This window comes from Maylandia zebra, linkage group LG7, assembly GCF_041146795.1.
Source record: "Maylandia zebra isolate NMK-2024a linkage group LG7, Mzebra_GT3a, whole genome shotgun sequence".
NCBI classification, from domain to species: Eukaryota; Metazoa; Chordata; class Actinopteri; order Cichliformes; family Cichlidae; genus Maylandia; species Maylandia zebra.
Window position 1 is genome coordinate 46793660 of NC_135173.1, and position 13041 is coordinate 46806700.

At 42.7% G+C, this 13041-nt stretch overlaps 1 protein-coding gene across 5 annotated transcripts in view; it reads left to right on the plus strand.

Moving 5' to 3' along the window:
* The window catches only part of abl1 (c-abl oncogene 1, non-receptor tyrosine kinase), a 34166-nt gene extending 21238 nt beyond the window's left edge, over positions 1–12928 (plus strand). For 4 of the 5 annotated variants that reach the window (XM_012916721.5, XM_012916722.5, XM_076886511.1 and 1 more), the window contains 10 exons: positions 2822–2986; positions 4301–4596; positions 6537–6809; positions 7011–7095; positions 7360–7537; positions 8117–8301; positions 8455–8607; positions 8697–8786; positions 8950–9075; positions 9595–12928. In XM_012916721.5, the coding sequence (XP_012772175.2) occupies positions 2822–2986; positions 4301–4596; positions 6537–6809; positions 7011–7095; positions 7360–7537; positions 8117–8301; positions 8455–8607; positions 8697–8786; positions 8950–9075; positions 9595–11231 (3188 nt within the window). In that variant the 3' untranslated portion in view covers positions 11232–12928. Of the gene's footprint in view, positions 1–1956; positions 2082–2821; positions 2987–4300; positions 4597–6536; positions 6810–7010; positions 7096–7359; positions 7538–8116; positions 8302–8454; positions 8608–8696; positions 8787–8949; positions 9076–9594 lie in introns of those variants that run through there. The other variant, XM_076886512.1, reaches the window with a different exon arrangement.
* The last annotated feature ends 113 nt before the right edge of the window (positions 12929–13041 follow it).

Genomic DNA, 13041 nt, shown 5'->3' on the forward strand with positions numbered 1-13041 from the left:
TCACATATTTAATCATTTTGACTGTCATCTCACTAATGCAGCCAGGACATGCTGTAATTTCTCCCACTCCATGACTGGGGAGAGCTGCGGTCTGATACGAGGGCTGCTCCCATTCTTTGCTTCTTTCTTTCATTTACCTCCTTTTTTCTGTTTTCATATGACTTTTCATTTCCCCCCTCTTTCTCTCTCTCTGTTGACACATGTGTCAGCATGCTGTCATCATCTCACAAATAGCTGCAGTATTTCTGGCCTGTTAAGTGGGCATGTGTGGCACGGGCTGTTAAAATCGCTGCCCACACACTGTATGACCAGCCCAAACTGTATGCAGCCCCCCGCCCCATTTGAGCCGGTTTCCTATCTTGCTCGATCTCTGGTCTTATCTGTTTGAATTTGGGTTGTTTTTGTTGCTAAAATTAAGCTTGGTACTTATGAATGAATGGCTGGCTGTGCTTTTGAAGGTTTACACCTTGGACAAAAGGACAGGAGAAATATAGAAATGTAGGTATGAGCCAGATCTATCCTGTGTGTCATCAGCAGCTCAGCCATCAGGTCCTTTAGCTACAAAAAAAAAAAAAAAGCAGCACATTTAGTTATGATAGTCTCACTGTGAGTAGGCTGGTGAGCCTAGCTTGCCAGAAGAGTTGGTGTGAAAGGATTTCATTAGCCTCCAAATACATTGATGCCTGGAACTTGTCAACAATGTCATGTGACAAGTTGTGGGCCTGTTTACTTTGTATAGGGTTATATTAGTTTACTGCTGTATGTTAAATCTTTGAAATACTTTAGGTTGTGAGGAATTTGGAAGTCATATCATCTCCCACTGTGACTAGAAAGTCCATTACACAATGGCCCTTTAAGCTCATGTTGAAATGAACCCATTTGTTGCTGCTGTTATTGAATAACAGCCACTGCTTTTTCCACAAACTGTTATCTTTGCAATATGGTTATTCACCCATCCAAGTATTAATGCATTAAATCAAATTGTGTTATCAATCTTCAAAACGTTGGCGTGAGTTGCCAGTTTTGGAGATATCCACTTTAAAAATGTATTCAGTATAGGGAAACTAGGGTAATATCTTTTTATACTCATCACGAGGCAGTTACAAAAAATGGAGTAGAAACTGTTTTCTTTGTACAAAACAAGCAAAAACCTGTGATTGGAGGTTTGTACTAGTGACAGCGTGACTGGACGAACCATTAATGGCACACCCCTTGGGGTACATGCTTGTTTTGGTTGGTGAATTTAGAGTGGATAAGAACATGCTCTTCTTTAATTGCAAATAGGCATTGTAATGATAAATGCATATGCAAATGCATAATTAGCTATATTTTATTGACTTTTGCCTTTAGGTTACATTATTGGCTTGAGGTAGAGCTATCTTGTTCTATGAACGAGCCCAACTTCCTCCTCTGAAGCTGTAAGTTGTCCTTAGTCCATTGTTAGTCTTGGAATAGGTTATTTATTTCTGTTACAGGATTTTCATAGATGCACTAATGGAAAATTGTCTAGTTTCTTTTTCATTGGGTCAATTAATCACATGTGTTTAGCTGAGTCTTGATTTGTCTGTAGTTTTTCAGTTGGGTCAGAGGCACAACTGTTGAGCATAATTGCTAAATTACTAAATAAACACAGTTACAAGTCAGAATATTTTATCTGCTGTTACCAAATCAGATGTTTTCTTAATCATTCACCCTTTCAGTCAAACCATTTGGCTTTGTTTCTGAGAACGACTAGAACACACAAATGCTGCAGTTGCACAGCAACTAAGATATGTGTGGTGGTATGTGTTGTAATCCATGCAAGACTTTTACATAAAACAAAAGGAGCAGTGAGCACTAAGAGCACAGCAAGGAATGTGGTGATAACCAAAGGAAAGTGATGCAAGATGAATGTCAGCTGTTGTAAGGGAGAGAGAAAAGTGAGCACATGGGTAAGTTTTATAGCCTGTGATGCCCAGGTGACCCAGATCAGCTGACAGCGTTCCTGAGTCAAGAAGTTTCCTGCTGAGCTCGCAGATAAAATGGATGTAAAATGGCCTAAAGCCGTTAAATGATAAAATCTGCACTGCTGTGCTTTGCCGGTAAAACTTAATTTGTCACATGCTAGTAGCTAGCCATTTGTTTTTTGGGAATGCTTGGAAGAATGAAATGCAAGATGGGTCCAAAACATGTGTGACAACAGCTGAGAAAACCGCACAGTCGAGCTCATTTTATAGGCCAAACTGCGTTTAAATAGTTTCTCCTCTTTTTTTTTTCTTGCTCTTCACTGTAAACAAAATCCTTCTTTTTTTTTCTGTGTATTATTTTATTTTGTCACATTTTGAATGTTATCAATCAGGTTTACTTCTTATGCTTTGTTATAATTTAAGACATATATAACAAAATTTTAAATTAAACTACTTTGAACTTATCTATTTTATATTTACAGACAAGATCAGTGGTGAAACATATTCTCATGGCCTAACTTGGGGGGAGGGTGATTGTCTAGGTATTTAGGAAAATTAAATCTAAACAGGGATAATCCAGGAAATGAAAAGTTGTAGAAGCTTGAGGTACAATTTAGATCACATGATTGGCCTCTTTACTCTTGATTTCATGGTGGGATCACAACTGCTGAAGCAAAACATGGGCTGAAAGTGATATAAAAAAGTATAAAATGACAGATGGAGAGGTTAGTGTTCTGAATCATCCAACTTGTGTGTGAAAATGCTTCACAGGGTCAGTGTTGTGGTGTCTCTTCCGGACTTCATAATTAATATTTTTGCTCATATTGAAGTTTCATACTTGTATTCTGACAGGCTTGTTGTTGTTGTTCTTCCAGAAGCTCTCCAGAAGCCAGAAATTGAGGGTCAGGGTCTGACAGAAGCAGCCCGCTGGAACTCCAAAGAGAACCTTTTGGCTGGACCCAGTGAGAATGACCCCAACCTGTTTGTTGCCCTCTATGATTTTGTGGCCAGTGGTGACAACACTTTAAGCATTACTAAAGGTAAGAGGGTGGGGGCAATAAATGAAGGATTTATAAAAATATTTATATATAAGTTTTTTTGTTTGTTTTTTGTTTTGTTTTGTTTTTTTTTGGGGGGGGGGGGGGGTCCATTTAGCAAATAGTAATAATTACAAAGCAGTATTTGTGAAGGTAGAAAGAAAAGGATTTCATACAAAAGTATGCTAGTGGAAATGAACCAGGCAAGCTAAGCACCTTATTAAACTCCAGGTCACAAGGGCACTACAAGGAAGGAAATAATCCTGACCATTACCCAATTTTTGTAAGAGTAACTCTAGTTTAGAATGAGTCAGATCAGTTTCTGAAAAAGGCTTGGTTGAGTTTGTAATCTAAACCAACACACATCTATTAAATTTGAGTGGGATGTAACTTACAAAATGATCTCTACTGGAGATTGCTGAAGTCTTTATACGATTCTTACCATTGCTGGGAATCCACTTATTAGTGTCCCGTCTCCTTCCCGTTCTGCCTTCGCTCCCATCTGACTCTCACTTCCTGACAATGGCCTCACACGTGGGTCGTTTTCCACTGAAGCGATTGTAAAACAATGCTGCAGACACAGACAAACAGAGGAAGGAAGAATGGATCTTAAGCACAGGAATAAACAAGAAAATGTCCTCTACAGTGCTGCCTTCCAGCTTGTTATAATGGTGCAAAGATTAGGTCTGTTTACTTTGGCTGTTTATTGCCAAATAACAAAGATTACACAATTATTTAATTTAAAAGCAAAAATAGGCCACCATCATTATTTAATTGTGTATGTTTTTTTTATGTCTTTTATGTTGTGTATATGAATAGTTTATTCTCAAAATGTTTTCATATTATGGTGTCTTCAGGATAAGTTGCATTTTATTTGGATAGCACCTTTCAAGATAAACATCACAAAGTGCTTCACAACTAAATGCCAGGTCATGAGAACAAAAGTTAACCAAACCCAAGTCTTAAAAGATGAGTTTTTAGCTGGTTTTTGAATGAGATTAGCAAATCCACAGATCTCAGGGTCGCAGGGAGAGTCTGGGTGGCCACTTTTGCAAAAGCTCTGTCTATGAATGTAAAAGTCAAATAAAGCTCTAAAAGTCAAAATCAGAATCTTAAAATGGACTCTGAGGTTAATAGAGAGTCAGTGTGAGTGAATTGGCAACAGTGTGATCGGAGTACTTAGAAGACTCAACCAGAAGTCTTGTAGGGGTGTTCCAAACAACTTTGAGACATTCCGAGGAGTTTTTGCAACTACTGAATAATTAATTACAATATTCCAGACATGATATAATAATGTTGACTTTCTATGTTGACTAGGGGAGAAGCTGCGTGTGCTGGGTTACAATCATAACGGCGAGTGGTGTGAAGCACAGACCAAGAATGGCCAAGGTTGGGTGCCGTCCAACTACATCACCCCAGTCAACAGCCTGGAGAAGCACAGCTGGTACCATGGACCCGTGTCACGGAACGCGGCAGAGTATCTGCTCAGCTCGGGCATCAACGGGAGCTTTCTGGTCCGTGAAAGCGAAAGCAGCCCCGGTCAGAGGTCCATTTCTCTGCGGTATGAGGGGAGAGTGTACCATTACAGGATTAACACTGCGTCTGATGGCAAGGTGGGTATCAGCGGTGAGAAAGAGTCACACGATAAGAAAGTATTTATGTTTTTGTCTTTTTTTTGTTTTTTTTAAATGGGTTCTTTACAAGCACTTTTCCAACTTACTCCACGTCTCTAAGTGGTTGTTTTCTCACATGCTTTCACAATAGTTGGTACTTGGATGGTTCATCTGTATCTGACTGGCCAGCACGTCTTGGTAATCAGGTAGTGCTAACAGTGTGTTCATGATAGTTTTTAAATGTGTGTTCTTGCAACACATTCAAAACTCTAGCTCAGTGTTTTTAAGTAATTTAATTAATTAACGACACACACACACACACACACACACACACACACACACACCAGCAAGCCACAATAGGCCAAGTGTATTTTTATAGTGTGCTGCGTTCTTGCCAAAAATATCTATAGGAAGTAATCGTTTAACTTACTTGCACATATTGTTCATATTGTTGTCTCCTTGAGTATCACAGCATTACCAACTCACATACACTCACTCTAATACGCACTAAATGCTGCCTTCCTGTCTTGCCTTACGGGCACTGTACAAGTCAAATTAAATCAAATATTTTTAATGGCATATTTAAAACCACACAAAATACAATTGTATAATTTAATACCATTTCCACCGTCATTCCGGCCGAAGAATGATGGAAAACCAGTGGGGACAAGAAGGCCTATTATTTATATTGGCTAGCAGTGGCAACAGTGCTGCAGGTATAATTGCACCAGCACAAAGAAAGGATTAAACAACCTCCTGCTTGCACAATCCACTGTCACACTAGTCTTACTCTTAAGTTTTAAATGTGGAGTGTCTCTAGAGGGGAAAAAAAGATGAAAGAGATTTGTTTTAATTCGTGCTTGATTTAATTTTATTCAAGACTAAAGACCTACAAGTTTTACATGTTTCTGTACTTCTAATTGTAACATTTTGCTTAAATCCTTTGGAGTTGAGGCTGGCCAACAACTTAAAAGAGGTTTATTTTAAGAACTTTAAAAATGCAGACTACCAGTATTTAATGTTCATGGCAGATCCACGTAGGTGGCTGAATTTCTTGAGTGGGATTCCCCCCTCCTCCCCTTAAAGGCTATATCGGTCGAGAAGCCACTTTTGGCCGTGTCACCCTGCTGTTTGTGATGGAGCGAGGTGAACTAGGTTTAGGAACGCCAGCTATGAGAAGAATGCCTCTAACTGCCACTGTGCTTCTCATAATGACCAGCAGACGCAAGGCCTGGCCAGACACTGACGCCCATGCAAAGACATGCATTAGCACAGATGCAGCCAAGTATGCACACACATACAAAGAAGCGAATGGACAAACACAGACGCTCTCTCTCACACACACACACACACACACATACATACACTTGGTTCCCCATCGCATATTGTTTTCCATCCTCCCACTGAGCTACAAGTCAAGCGTCTGGTATGATAGAGTTCGCCAATAATTTGAAATTACCTCAGCACTCCCTGGAGCTGCAGGTTTTGTTGCACATTGGCTCTGTTATTAACACTGCTCTGAATAGAGAAAAAAAAAGAAAAAAGATTTTCATGTTGGTAAGCTCTTTTTTTTCTTCCCCCTCCTAGATTTAGTAAATGGTCATGGTTTAAACCATTAAATCGTCTTGAGGTTTCTGCGGACTCTTCACCGCAGTCAAGGTTGTTCTCTTTCTTTCCTTTTTTCCTCCCTCCACAGGCCTTAGGCAAAGAGCGTATTCACAAGAATAAAAGAAGGCAGAAGTCACATTCTGGAACAAAAATCAGTTTTTGTTCCGAAAAGGCTAGAAAATCTGTCCACTTTGTTCTGTCCAGTATCCTTCCACCTGCCAAATACTGTACGAGCCTCTGATAGGCTAAGAAAATCTGATCTCTAATCTCTTGCATCCACTCAAATATAGAATCTCCCCCCCCCCCCCCCCCCCCCCCCCCCCTCTCTACAGCTTTACGTCTCATCTGACAGCCGTTTCAACACACTGGCCGAGCTGGTGCACCACCATTCCACCGTGGCCGACGGCCTCATCACGACACTGCACTACCCAGCGCCGAAGCGTAACAAGCCCACCATCTATGGAGTTTCTCCCAACTACGATAAGTGGGAGATGGAGCGCACTGACATTACCATGAAGCACAAACTAGGAGGGGGCCAGTATGGGGAAGTGTACGAAGGCGTTTGGAAGAAGTACAACCTCACCGTGGCAGTCAAGACGTTAAAGGTACGGAGACAGAGAAGATTAGCATCGACCTACTCATGTGGAAACATTTTGACAACTACTGGTGTTACATATTAACATTCCAAGCTATGGTTTTAATTTGGCTGAATAATGCTACCATCTGGTGTAGCACAGATGCAACTGCACCCAGCCATCCTTTGCTGTCCTCACTTTCTTTTTTCTTTCTTTCCATAAACTGTGTAGGAGGATACGATGGAGGTGGAGGAGTTTCTGAAGGAGGCTGCGGTTATGAAAGAGATCAAACACCCTAACCTGGTGCAGCTGTTAGGTATGTGACTAAAAACAACAATCATTGCTTTAATGTGGGGGTTTTACATAAACACTGTTTAAATGTAACACATGTACGCAAAATCTTCTGCTAGAAATGATGTATTTTGTTTTTAGTGGCTCCATAGTGTAGATGTGTACACGTGTTTGCCTAACAAGCCAGGAGGAGAAATGGTTCACTTTGGGGTTGCATCTGGAATAAAAACTGCACCCAAGAAAAGCTGTGAGATGATGATTTGTGTTGCGGGACTTGTGTTTTTGGCAGGCGTGTGCACACGGGAGCCCCCGTTCTACATCATCACAGAGTTCATGACCCACGGTAACCTGCTGGACTACCTGAGGGAGTGCAACAGAGAGGAGGTCAATGCTGTGGTGCTGCTACACATGGCCACACAGATCTCCTCTGCCATGGAATACCTGGAGAAAAAAAACTTTATACACAGGTGGGTTTGAAGGCCTAAAAAGCAAACTTGCTAACCTGTCCTGGGTTTATAAGACAGATGTTTTTTTATTGGTTTTTTTTTGCCCATCTTCAGTTTTAAGCTGGAAGGGACAAAAAACACCTTTGACCTCATATCTCATTTTCTCTTATTTTTCTTTTTTTTCTCCCCTCTCCTTCCTGAGCAGTGCTCCTCTCACACTCTCATTGTATCACAGACAAGTCGATCTTGTAGCAAAGCTTGTTTGTTCTGGCACGTCCAGCCGTATCTTTTGGAAGCGATTATATGACTTATGACTTACATATTTGTGAAACTGGATTTTAATTTTTAAGCCTGACACGACTCAGCTTGCAATTGTAAATTTATTCTTTTTTTTTCTTTTTTTTTTTTTTACCCCACAACTCATCTGTAGAAATATGGCACCTGAGAGGATTCTCTAACAAAACACACCGCTGTTCTGTTGTTTCTTTTCTTTTGGGTTCATATCAGCTTAATAAATTCTCATTTCTCATTTTCAAAGTCAGCATTTCTATACAGCTTCCCATTCATCACTTCCTCTCATAACTGCTTTTTCTTCTGTAGGGACTTGGCAGCCCGTAACTGTCTCGTTGGGGAGAACCACCTGGTGAAGGTTGCAGATTTTGGCCTGAGCAGGCTGATGATTGGAGATACCTACACGGCTCATGCCGGGGCCAAGTTCCCGATCAAGTGGACAGCTCCAGAGAGTCTGGCTTACAACAAGTTCTCGATTAAGTCTGATGTCTGGGGTGAGCTCCTGTCTTTTACTCTGCTGTTAAACAATGTGAAACAAATTTAATTTCCCTCATTCTAATTTGCACATATTCCTCACATGATCTCAATTCGTAGTCTTTGACTTTGTTCTTTTTTGATTTATTGTCTTGTTCAACTTGTTCCTGCAGCATTTGGTGTGCTGCTGTGGGAGATTGCCACATATGGCATGTCTCCTTACCCTGGCATCGACCTGTCCCAGGTCTATGAACTGTTAGAAAAAGACTATCGTATGGATCGACCAGAGGGCTGCCCCGAGAAGGTCTATGAGCTCATGATGGCCTGTGAGTACCACAACCCATCTTGTAAAAACATGATTAAAGGCACGCTTCTGTTTTGGAATAACTTTTTGTTTTCCTTTTCTTTTTGTCAGGTTGGAAGTGGAACCCTTCAGAACGTCCAACTTTTGCTGAAACCCACCAAGCCTTTGAGACCATGTTCCAGGAATCCAGCATCTCTGATGGTCAGTGTCCATTTCTTTTCTGTCTAAAACCTCTTCAGTTTGGGGCAAACTGTTCTGATACTCCTCAGGCTTGAGTGTGTTACATAGATATCCTGATGTAAACACACTCAAGCCTGTTGTTTGTTGCTAATATGTCCAAACCTTCTTGTATTTGTGATTTTAGAGGTGGAAAAGGAGTTGGGAAAGAAAGGAAAGAAGACATTAGGCTCCATCCAGCAGGCTCCGGAGCTGCCCACCAAGACCAGACCTCGCAAGAGCAACATAGACAGCCGAGATACAGAGAGCCCAGGTGACATGAACTTAAAGAGTATGCCTGGTGCCTTTATTGCTAGTTGTTAAATATACCTTCACACTTTATTTACATTACCCTGAAATAAGTAGTGCAGTATTTGATGCTCACATTCATAATCTTAATAATCGGTAAGAATTAAAGACCACAAAACGTTCTGTGGGTAAAATGAAACAATGTCTCACCACCAATTTCCCTTTGAAGTAAAGACACTCTGAGCTTTTGACAACCTGCAAGATCAAGTTCTTACTGAATTGTTTGGCTGTAACCACATAATAAGGATTGTTCCCACCAAAGCATTTTTTCTCCAGCTGTGAGGACTTAATTATACATGATCTGCTGTCCTGCCCTTCTCTTTGCCCTGACATTGCTCTAAATATGTTTGGCAGACACACTGGTGGAGCTTGCTTTTACGCTTTCTTGAAAAATTTTTTTTTTAGAAAAAAATACAAATAAAAATCTATAGTTGTTTGATTTCCTTTGCTGATAGTCCCCTGGTTCTTTTATGCTCTTCCACAGATCTGTTGGAAACGGAGGGGGCTGTGTCGTCATCCATGCTCCCCAGGAAAGAGCGCCCCCCCCTGGACAGCAACCTGAATGAGGACGATCGCTTGCTGCCCAAGGACAAGGACAAGACGCGTGGCTTTCTCAGCCTCATCAAGAAAAAGAAAAAGAGTGCGCCAACTCCTCCCACACGCAGCTCCTCTTTTAAAGGAGACTGCCTCTCTGACAGGAGGTGCGTTACTCAAGATCCTCGAGACAGTGACATCTTTAACAACGGGGCATCATTGGGCATTAATGACGCCATACATGGCCTCCACAGTACGAATAATAATGGAGCAGCAGGTATAACTAATGGGGCTCCTACCTACCCAGTACCTTCTTGCCCTAGAAAGAAGTTACCTCTTGTAGTGACTAGCCCAGGTGGAAAGGGAGCAACAACTCCACCTAGTGAGGAGGAACCCTTTTCTAACTCTAGGTTTTTCTGGTCCATGCCCACTGGCTCAGATGGCACAGAATGTAAGTCTGTCACACTGCCGCGAGATCTGAGCCATCGCCGCTTCGACACAGGCACCGTCGGGGGCAAGCCAGCTCTGCCACGAAAGCAGCAGAAAGGAGAGAATGCGCCACGGATGGGCACCCTGACTCCCCCACCACGCCTGAATACATCTCCAGATATTTCATCCACCTTCTTAGGCAGAGATAATGATCTCAGTCCTGGTTCCAGTCCCAAGGCTTTGACACCTAAGGTGGTGAAGAGACCCAGTGTGTCAGGGCCAGAAAGCTCCAAGACCAGCGCTCTGCATGCCGAGCTTCTGAAGCCCAATGTGTTCCCTCCTATGGGAGCAGCTGGAGAAGAATGCAGGGCTCGCAGAAACAAGCACACGGAGTTCTCCTCCAGCAGGGATCGAGTAAAAATACAGAAACCCAAGCCAGCCCCACCTCCACCACCCACTAATGCAAAAACGGGCAAGGTCTCCCGCAGCCCCACTCAAGAGCTCCCCTCCCCGACTGCTTCAGAAATCAAAGCTAAGTGCCTCCCTTCCATCTCAGATCCCCACCACACAGCCACTCCCAGTGACCAAGCCCGCTTACCCCTGAGTGAGGCCTCCAAGAAGCTGCCCTTGGGCTCCACCTCTAAACCTCAACCGTTAAAGACCTCCGCCTCTTCCACTTCAGTAACCAGCTCCCCCTCCAGCCAGAGCCTTGGAGGTTTGTCTTCTCCCCTCACCTCCCCCAACGATCCAAATTCACCTACTGCATTCACCCCTCTAGCGAAAACCCGATCCTCCCTCCGCAAGACTGCACCCCGCCAGGCCTCCGAGCGCACTCCAAACTCAGCCGTGACACGCGAAATGGTGCTGGAGGGCACCGAGCTGCTCCGCGCCGCCATTTCCCGCAACTCCGAGCAAACGGGTAGCCACAGCGCCGTGCTGGAGGCCGGCAAGAACCTGTCAAAGTACTGCGTGAGCTATGTTGACTCCATTCAGCAGATGAGGAACAAGTTTGCCTTTCGCGAGGCCATCAACAAGCTTGAGAGCAGCTTGCGAGAGCTTCAGATCTGCCCCAATGCCACGGGGGGCTCGAGTGCACAGCAGGACTTCAGCAAGCTGCTGTCCTCCGTCAAAGAGATCAGTGACATTGTTCAGAGGTAGCGCCTAGAATATGACACTATCAGACATAAAAATGATAACATTTTATGTTACACTACCCTTCCCCCCCCCCTCTCCATGCATGTGGGCCAACTGTTACCCAGGCCCAGCTCATGCTGGAGAGCAGCAGAGGTGGAGGTTCACACATACTCTAGTATGTTCTGAAACACTTAAGCATGTGGTTACTCCGGACTGAATCAAAGAAAGCTTTATGTAGATGCCATCAGACAGTCTGTAACATTGAAAAGCCTTAACTATGAATAAACACTGTCATTTGGCCTTCACATGAGGCGAGGGGCCAAATCTTTCATCAACGTAACCTTTCATGGTTGATTTTTCTTTTTGAAATGATCATGTCTTATGTTTTTGGTTTCTTCCCTTTATCACTGACTCGAGTATTAAAAGAAAAGACCTGTGATAATTGTTTCCATCACTGTTAGTGTTTCATTTTTTTAAATCATTAATGCTGACAACAGTGAACAAAAACAAAAATGCTTAACCTCATCTTGTAGTTTGCCTTTGTAACACAAATGCCATTTTTAAATGTAAGCGTTAAGGAACTTTTCTCACAGTGTTTGTAAGACTCTGTGTTTTGTCCCACATGCCCCTACATTTTCTTGTTTTTTTTTAATGCCATCAATGTCTGGTTGTGTGCTGAGTGATGGAATTGTGTCAGTGTTTTTGTATGAATGCTCTTCTGCAGTATTTGCAACCACGTGCCATAATGTTATAATGGGAGCGAGCAAATGAGGCAGGATGAGCCTCTAGCCTTCACAGTTCTGCTTTTCTGCACACTTGGGTAACAATTAGTGCCTTAAACACTTACCGGCAGAGCTGTTCTTACTCTTGACACTTTACAAGTGCAGAAACATGCTTTTATCAAGTGGTTGAGAATGGCTGTTTTTAGGCGTGTTTCTTGGATTTCCATGTCTGCCATACCAAAAAAAAAAAACCTTTGTTTCCAGTCTATACTGGGAGAGGGACCAGGGTTCTCAGTGGATCTGTTGATTTGCATTGTCCTTAGACTGGACTTCTTTTTACTAAACAAGTTTGATTCAACTTTCACTACATGTCATAAAAGCCATCAGTAGCAGACTGGCCCCGCAGCAGCACGCCGTCTGATCTGTTAGGAGGGGGTAACAGACTGAAACAGCGTTTCCGACTCTGACGGGCCTTCCTCGCATGTTCGAATGGTCTGAATGCTGTTTTGAGGCCTTTTCACCCCAGAGGAAAAAAAATCCTGGGGGAAACACTGGACTAAAATGTTTATGGAGCTATCACTTGCTGTGCTACAAAATGATGTGAGGTGACCAATACGGACTGAAAGAACTCGTCAGATTTCACTTTCACCACGTTCTTTCCTCACTTGCATCTCTCGCACAGTGTCAGTATTTGTGTTGTCGTGTCATCCCCGTGTGCCCCGTCTGACTGCGATGCCTGAGGACAAAAATCAACTGCTAGTTGCCTTGACTTCAACATGGTACTGTCAGTGTTGGCTTCTTTAAAAAAAAAAAAAAGACGAAAAACTTCCTGTACCAACCATACCACTACTCGAATTTTGTGTCCAAGCCTCCTCGCCAATTTTGTACACAAACTTTCACTTGTAAATGTCGCCGCCCCCCCCCCCCCTTTCTCCCCTCTACCCTTGGTGCAATTTTCGTTGCAATAAAAAACAAAGCAGTTGTGCTACTTGAAATACATTTTGTGTACGGCTTATTTGGTCATTTTGGCTGTGAAGTGAAAGAAATGATCTTTCAGAAACCATTTGACTTTTCTCTCCCACCTAAAATGGTTAGAGTATGATAACATCTAG